This window comes from Eutrema salsugineum, unplaced genomic scaffold, assembly GCF_000478725.1.
Source record: "Eutrema salsugineum unplaced genomic scaffold, Eutsalg1_0 scaffold_2, whole genome shotgun sequence".
Lineage (NCBI taxonomy): Eukaryota > Viridiplantae > Streptophyta > Magnoliopsida > Brassicales > Brassicaceae > Eutrema > Eutrema salsugineum.
In genome coordinates this window covers 7,999,791-8,007,934 of record NW_006256829.1, presented here as the reverse complement: position 1 = coordinate 8,007,934, position 8,144 = coordinate 7,999,791, and the positions used below count along the sequence as shown (strand labels likewise).

Below are 8,144 nucleotides of genomic sequence, written 5' to 3'. Positions count from 1 at the left end.
AGATCAGGCTTAGCTTGCTCGGCACCAACGCTGGTTTCTCCAACAGATACAACACTGCTACTACTGCTTGAAGAAGCTCCTTGTTCGATCTCTTTCGTCATCTTCATGAAATAACTGTGCCTGGATAAACGAGCCAGAAAGAGTGATAGCCAAGCATTTCAGCTCATAACCGTTGAAGAAATCAAAAGACAGGGAAACTAATTAACCAATTACCATCGCGTGTCTGCAGTTAACTCAGGATGAAACGCAGTTGCTAACAAGTTTCTTTGCTTCACAGCAACAATGACTTGTGTTTCCGGAAGAGCATCTTCCTGTTAAGAAAATGAAATCAACAAGACGAGATTCATACATGTCCTCGAAAAAAAAACGTAAACTTTTCATGAGCATCGGTGCAAATATCAAGCAGACCTCTTGGATTTGAACAGTAGAGCTTGAATACAAGACCTTGTTTGATGGAACGGGATAATGGGCTAAGACTTCGACACCAGGGCCTACATCGAGAACAGCTGGAGCACGTATGAACACTCCACGGAATGTCTCTGCCCCACCTTCTTTAGATGTTAGTTGAGGTACTGAGATATCAGCTTCAAAACTTTGAATCTACACATTAAAAAAACACCCTTTGATATCAAGCTTTTACATCTTTCATTGTTCAAGAACACTCCAAGATTTTCAAACGGTTAAGATCTTATTTGATGCTACGACTGAATCCTTATAAAAGGCCTGCAATTCATTTTAGTCCACATAGAACCGAGTTATCTATAATGCTGCATCACAGAATATGCCAGTTTTAGCAGTCTCTTTTCGACATCTCGTAAGTAAAGTTGATAGACATATCTCTGAGTTATGGTGAATAGCATGGATTTCGAAATCTTGGTAAAAAGACATAAACTTTACCTGGCTTCCAAAGAAATTCCTATGCACGGTGCAATCAAGGCCACCAACTAGTTCCTGACCTCCCTCCTTCTGACCTGAATTTTTCAACATTTTCTCGTTTTAGTTTCCTATAATTTTCCGCAAAGACAAATGATATGAAGATCAATCAAAGTACTCACCAACTGCTCTGTCTGCCAAGAAGATAAGACCCGCACATGTCCCCCAAACAGGTTTCCCCGTCTTAACAAACTCACGTAGAGCCGGGAACTTTAAAATAGCAAAACGAAAGAAATTTAGAACAGAGAAGAGGCTTCTATACTATTCATCCTCTCAATCTCACATCTAAAAACTGTATATAGCAATCAAATCCAAACAATGTGTTTAAGTTAAACTAAACGTAAATCAAAGCTTCCCCTTTCATGTTACTAGACTCACTATTGATATCATCTATAAGATCATCTAATCAAAGAGTATATTCGTGGAAAATGCTGAAGGGTTTGAGGTACAAAACATTAAACATAAACAGAGAAACCAGAAAGTACATTAACTCAGGAAACCTAATCACAAAATTCTTTCTTTTTCAATTACACAGCCAATTTTTTTGAGAACACTAACTAAATTCCACAGGAATTAGAGACAATTGACTCCATCAAACCAAAAAAAATTCTCCTAGCTCATACAGAGATCATTTCTCCAACAATGTCAGATTTCTCCTCAAACCTGAATTCTGGAGGAAATTTTGATAACTCCATAACAGAAAATCCTAAATTCTGAATTGCCTAATTAGTGAATATCGCCAGATTCGTTTTCAAACACACATAAAAAAGGAACCTTTCCTTGTTTCTCCAAGTGGGCCCTCACGAAAACAATAAAATTCAATGCCCGAGCAATTGAATTACAACAAAAAAAAACTCAGATTCTAGAGAGAGAGAGGGGACCAGGTTATGGTACTCGGCGAGTTTGGCCATGGTGGTGCTCTCGCCGCCAGGAATGATGAGAGAAGAAACGGTGAGAAGCTGCTCCGCCTTCCTTATCTCGATTCCTTGGACGCCGAGCCGCCGGAGAGCCGCGATGTGCTCATTGAAAGAACCTTGCAAAGCTAAAACTCCGACGGTCATTGCGGCGGCGTGATTTGTGAGAGAGAGAGAGAGAGAGAGAGAGAAAGGGGGAGAGAGTGTCAGATAAACACTAAAACTGCGTGTATGGACTCAGACAATGCTTTTGTTGTTCCGAGTGGCGACAATTTCTTTCCCATTTGTTTTGTGTTTCTTTCTTTGCCCACGATTTGGAATAATAATCAGTTATTTAGAAATTAGATTCTTCCCTGAAACGTTGATATTTTATATTTTCTTCCGAAAAATATAAAACGTAACATTTTTGCGAAATATAGGAAAGCATGTTTTTTTCTTGAACATGTTCACATGAAAAGCTTAATAAGGTGTACGTATATACAACCTATGTAAGGTTATTGTGTGAACAAGATTTAATAAACTTGTTTTCCTATAGAGGTTAAGGAATTCTCTAAGAACTGTAACCTCTTTTACATTTTTAAAGATTATTCCGATAAAAAAAAAACTAACATTTTACACTTTACATATCAAACAACAAATTGAGATATCACGTTCTGAATGTATTCAAAATTAAATGACCAGAAATACAAATCTCTTGTTCTCATCGACAAGAATTTGGGACTAGATTCTCAACGAAATTCTAAACGAAGAGCTGGGGTTGCAAACTTGCAGCCAAACTTGTTTGTTTTGTAGTGTATCAGATGAAGCAAAAGACCGTCTAATTCTCTTATTTCTCAAGTCACTGCATATATACTAATTTCGTGCTCTTATTACCAAATGGCATATATAGTCGAATATTGGAAATCAGCTATAGACCCATGATACGAGTCCAAGAGATGACTTGGTCTAACACTTGACGACATACTTGGTCTAACACTTGACATACACTACCCATGTTTTTAATAGATTGGATTTGTTTATCCATTTAAACTTCAATCTACCATAAATATAAAGAGATATATTATGACAAGAAGCATTGTAGAAAGTATCACTCTTTTTGAAATCATGTTTCTCTTTGTTGTTTTCACTCACCAAACTGAAAAATCTTTGAACAAGATGGTTTCAATCCAAAAAAAAATTATTTGTTTTTTTTTTTGCAGTATATTTTGTCTTTCTAAATATATTCAAAGCTGTTTAAGAAACAACATTAGTCAAAATTCTGAATAAGATTATTTTACTTTAAAAACAAAAACTATCGTTAGTCAAAGTAACATATAGATGTTTTTAGATATTTATTTTACAATAAATGGTATATTGAACTTTGCTAAAAAATAGTGATATATTGAACTTATTGGTTGGCTAGTGCTTGGGTTGTAGGTGGTATCTTTTATTTTTAGAACAGATGAATTTAGTTTGCTGTCAAACAAAAAAGAATTTTGTTTTAGGGTGTGTCACATTAGCTGGTAAAGTTTTAATTATATATAGTTTAATTTTATTTTAATTTTATAAGGATATAAAACTATAAGGACTTAAAAAAAATAAACACAGAAGGGGAGAGAATCTCGATCAAAGGCTTCTCGTAGCTCTTTTTTTGTGTCTAATCTCACGCACGACGCAGCGAGAGAGCCCTTACCTTGCGACCAAAAATATTCCATTTTTTCTTTTTTTGTATCTTCTTCGTCTTCTCCGTCTTCTCCGATCGAATTCTCCAAATCAGCTTGAATGTAAGATTTTTCGCTTTTTCCCTTCAGTTACTTTGCTATTATCTGGGTTTTGTCATCTCTTTTTTTTCCCCATTGCCGAACACTCGATCTCCTTATGAATTTGCATTGCAAATCTTTTTTTTTTTACCCTGGGTTTATTCTGCTGCCCATCGATTTCCAAATTAGGGTTCTTTTCTAAATTTAGGGAGATTCTGGTTTGTGATTATGAAGCCACCGTCTTGGGGTTGTTGAGTTTGCGGTGGAATTTGGGATTGTTGTGTAGTTTTGATCATTGTTTTTATCTTTTCTTCATTCGAGTTGACCATTTGGATTGAAAAAAGTGTACACCTTTACGCCAGAATCATAATATCGACAATGTGATGTAATGCGATTTCGATTCGTGTTTGTGAACACAAAGTTTTAAAATTTATAAAACCAGTCTTAGTGGTTGTTATCAGCGAAATTAATGAAAAAAACTTGACCTTTTTGCAGAAGCTTTTATTTCATCTTGACTTTATTGGCGGTTGTTGTTGAAGCTGTGTAGCTCTTAATAATAGGGGCTATGCAGTCAACGAGTTGCTGGTCTTGAAGACGAAGGCGAGGAACTGAGATAAATATCACAAAAAAACATATTTATAAGGTTGCATTTTTAGGCATGTCGCGTTTCGAATGCAGTGGTTATGATATCTCAAGTTGCTTAATTCATCTCGCTGAATGGCATCCTTTGGAATAGACAAGTTTATCGGGCTTGAAGCCCTCTAAACCCCTTTTTGTCGCGGGGTGAGATTTCGATTTGAACAGAGGTTTTTTGCGTTTGATCATTTGGATGCTCAAGTCAGGATTTTAATTTTTGATGTCACTTTTTGTTTTTGTTACAGGTTACTCACAGCACGTTATATTTAATCATACAGCAAAATTTTTTAGTTTTTTTGAGGGAAGTAGATCATGTTTCGTGATGGTTTTTTGTTTGCCCGTACAATGGGTTGCTTTGGATGCTTTGGCGCTTCTGCTAGAACCCGTCAATATCCAGAGCCTGAGGAAAATGATACAAATTCATGTAGTAGTGATGGAGTTGAGAGAAGAGATGACGATGAAGAAGATGAAGAAGAAGTAGAGCAGAAGAGCCGCTCTAAAAGATCCGAGGAAATTTTGAAATATAGATTAGATAATGGGTTAATCTGCAGGCAGTTTCCAGTGAAAGAAACTAATGAACTTATCCGTGGAGAGGTAAACTAACATCTTGTGCCTATCTCTCATATTCTTTTCCTGGCAAGTGTATAATTGCTTCTTAGAATATCCCATGGTTTGTGTCTATGCCAATTTTGTTGTTGTTTGATCTTCAGGATGAAGATGGGAATAAGATGATCAATGAGTATGTTCGCGAGTGTAAAATTGGAGCCGGTAGCTATGGTAAAGTGGTAAGTGTCTCATTTACAATCCTTTCCAGTCCTTTTACGTGTATCTCCCAAAAGCATCTATAAGGACCATGACATTATTTTTTGCATTTATAGGTTTTATATCGAAGCACTGTAGATGGCCAGAACTATGCTATCAAGGTAAGCTCTTTTTTTCTTTTCCTCATTACCTCGTGAAACCGTTTCTTTTTTTGGCTTAGCTGATGTTTGTGATGTTGAACTATGATCCTTCAATATAGCGCAGATTATAGAAGTTAATTTGTTTAGTTGGGTTTATAAAAAGCTCTCTGATATATCGTGATATAATACTTGGGTTTACAGGCATTTCACAAGTCGCATTTATTAAGGCTAAGGGTTGCACCTTCAGAGACAGCTATGAGTGATGTTCTTCGAGAGGTATAATGCGTTTTCTGTATTGTTTTTCTTCAACAGTATTTGTATTAGTTTCATATTAGAGAACTTGTGTTTACGCTCTTTTTATCTCTTTCACTTTCAGGTTATGATTATGAAAATTCTGGAGCACCCTAACATCGTTAATCTCATTGAGGTCATAGATGACCCCGAAAGTGATCATTTTTACATGGGTACTTATTTTCCTCTACCCTTTTCCTGCTGTTTTGGTATTTTAATTTCCGTGAAAAAACCATCTTATCTTCTAATGTTTGTCTTTCTGGTTTCTCTTAGTTCTCGAATACGTTGATGGAAAATGGGTGTATGATGGTTCTGGACCACCTGGTGCTCTGGGAGAGAAAACTGCTAGAAAGTATTTGCGGGATATCGTTGCTGGCCTGATGTATCTTCATGCTCATGTATGATCTTCGTTTGTTTACCGAGCTTCTCTTGCTTCATGGTTCATCACCTAATACTGTCTTGATACTACAGAATGTAATTCACGGAGACATTAAACCCGACAATCTGCTGGTTACTAGTAGCGGTACAGTGAAGATAGGAGATTTCAGTGTCAGCCAAGTATTCAAGGTAGTAAATGATGTTTGTATCTTTCATATTCAGTTAATTCTTGAAATGTATATCTTGTAACCTGAAGTGTTAGCATCGATTTGCTTTTGTTACAGGATGATGATGATCAACTGCGTCGATCTCCCGGGACTCCAGTCTTCACTGCTCCTGAATGTTGTTTAGGTCAGCTTCCTTTCTAATATCTTTAAGCTTGGTCCTAAGTGTTTAGAGAGAATATAAGCGAGTATCTTTGGTTTTTTTTTGGAATGGAAACAGTATCAGGTATAACGTATAGTGGCAGAGCAGCGGATACATGGGCAGTTGGAGTTACTTTGTATCGTATGATATTGGGACAATATCCGTTTCTTGCTGATACTCTTCAGGACACCTACGACAAGGTAGGGCTTTTGCGCATATGATCAGTGGTTTTTCTTGACTCTCAAGAAATCTCTCTTTGAAGAACCCTAAACCTCCGATTATTTTCTCTTAAACAGATTGTTAACAACCCTTTGATAATCCCGGATGGATTGAATCCTCTTCTAAGAGATTTGATCGAAGGTCTCCTTTGCAAAAGTGAGTTTTTTTTTTTCAACATTTTGGTGTTGTTAAACTATATAGAGATCTGAGTTTATGTTTGTGGAGTAATGGTGGGATTCACTTGTTGTTTCAAGATCCGAGTGAGAGAATGACATTGAAGAATGTGTCGGAGCATCCTTGGTTGATCGGAGAAGAAGGGCATGTTCTTGAGTATTTTTGTTGCTGCAAACGCAATTCCGCCTTAAAGATTGAAGAAGCTAATGGGATCTCTGAAGAAATCTCGGATCATAACCAAAAGAAAAGCTTTTCATCGTTTTCAAGCCTGATGAAATAGATTGCACACGTTAACATCAGGCTATCACAACTCCATAACCGTACACGTTTGCGGTCATTGTTTACCTTTTTATTCCCCTTTAATACTAGATAATTGTCATGTTTTTGTGTATTGATTATAAGTTTTAAAATTAATATGACTGATATTGATTTTTCATTTTGATGTTCTTTTACTTTTTCGGCTCATTTTTTGTCAAGATTCGATTTTCAGCACTTCAGAATACAGTAAAACTTCTATAAATTAATAATGGTGGATTGCAATATTTTATTAATTTATTAAATTATTAATTTATCGATAAAAAAATCAACTAAAAAATTAATTTAGTACCTAAAAAATATATTAATTTATCGAGTATTAATTTATAGAGGTTATATTGTAATAGTACATCCACCTCCGTATTATCGGACTCGGTTATTATATTGCTACATAATTGCCTATCCATGGATTAAAAGATGCAAAGGTAAGAATGAAATATTTAGAGGGGAGTTGTGAGTTGTAATTCCTAAATTTATGGATACAAATGTATTCAAAGTTCCTTTCATCAAAACTTTCTTAAACAGTTTTTGAATAATAGTAGATTTGATATTATCTTTTTACAAAAGTCTTGATTGAATAAATAGAAAATTTCAATTATTTTAAGTAATATGCATGTAACTAACATTTATGTAATTTTTAAGTGTAAGTGTGCATAAATGTTAATATATATTACATATATATATGTATGCATGTACAAGTACAAGTGCATGTATGTGTATCACGCATGTACTTGAATCTAACAATTATTTCTGTAATAAAGCTAATACTATTCCATAGTTATCTTGAATATCGTAACTATAAAAGCCAGCCGTTAGCTCTCAAATATTCATGCAGTGGATAGCAAAAAACATTTTATATTAACCTGTAAAAAGCTGAAATCATCGAAAAATGGCGTCATCCAGAATTCAATTTGTTGCTCTTCTCGTCATTGCTTCTCTCTTTGTTAACTCTATTGCGGAGGAAACTTGTGGAAACTTTTTTCCATTGCTACCTTGTCAGACGAAAGAAGAATGTATCCAGAGATGTGGAGACAAACCACCTATGTGTGCGCATTTGACTCATAGACCGGGATATTCTGGTAATTGTTGTTGTGTAGGAGTTTAAACAATGTAATTTGATTGTGAGATCATTTTACTATATATTGAAATCAGATCTTTTATCAATAAATTAACCAGTTATTAATATAATACGTTTTTTTTCTATTCTTATTTTCATCACTAAAAAAAGTCTTGAGAAAATTTATACATGCACTTATTAGATGTGGTATTTGTAATCA

General features: G+C 35.2%; 2 protein-coding genes across 2 annotated transcripts; one reads left to right on the top strand and one right to left on the bottom strand.

Moving 5' to 3' along the window:
• Positions 1-2: 2 nt before the first annotated feature.
• On the bottom strand, positions 3-2,135 carry LOC18019536 (probable pyridoxal 5'-phosphate synthase subunit PDX2; the record flags this gene model as incomplete). Its single annotated transcript, XM_024156688.1, has 6 exons — positions 1,815-2,135; positions 1,056-1,143; positions 898-971; positions 409-600; positions 214-311; positions 3-120 (listed from the first exon to the last, which is right to left on the bottom strand). Coding segments are annotated over exons 1-6 (750 nt in total), but the record flags the coding sequence as incomplete, so codon positions are not given.
• A 1,308-nt stretch (positions 2,136-3,443) lies between these two features.
• On the top strand, positions 3,444-7,034 carry LOC18019535 (serine/threonine-protein kinase GRIK2). Its single transcript, XM_006400774.2, has 13 exons — positions 3,444-3,610; positions 4,082-4,369; positions 4,468-4,816; positions 4,933-5,007; positions 5,101-5,145; positions 5,326-5,400; positions 5,501-5,588; positions 5,689-5,813; positions 5,887-5,982; positions 6,078-6,144; positions 6,238-6,359; positions 6,456-6,534; positions 6,633-7,034. Exons 3-13 carry the CDS (start codon positions 4,535-4,537, stop codon positions 6,830-6,832), a joined length of 1,254 nt encoding a protein of 417 aa, XP_006400837.1. The 5' UTR covers positions 3,444-3,610; positions 4,082-4,369; positions 4,468-4,534; the 3' UTR covers positions 6,833-7,034.
• The last annotated feature ends 1,110 nt before the right edge of the window (positions 7,035-8,144 follow it).

Bases quoted from the DNA above. Each gene is read 5' to 3' on its own strand.
- LOC18019535 (XM_006400774.2), top strand. From the start codon at position 4,535: ATGTTTCGTGATGGTTTTTTGTTTGCCCGTACAATGGGTTGCTTTGGA. The intron at 4,817-4,932 runs GTAAACTAACAT...TTTGATCTTCAG, and splicing joins ATGAACTTATCCGTGGAGAG to GATGAAGATGGGAATAAGAT. The intron at 6,360-6,455 runs GTAGGGCTTTTG...TCTCTTAAACAG, and splicing joins TTCAGGACACCTACGACAAG to ATTGTTAACAACCCTTTGAT.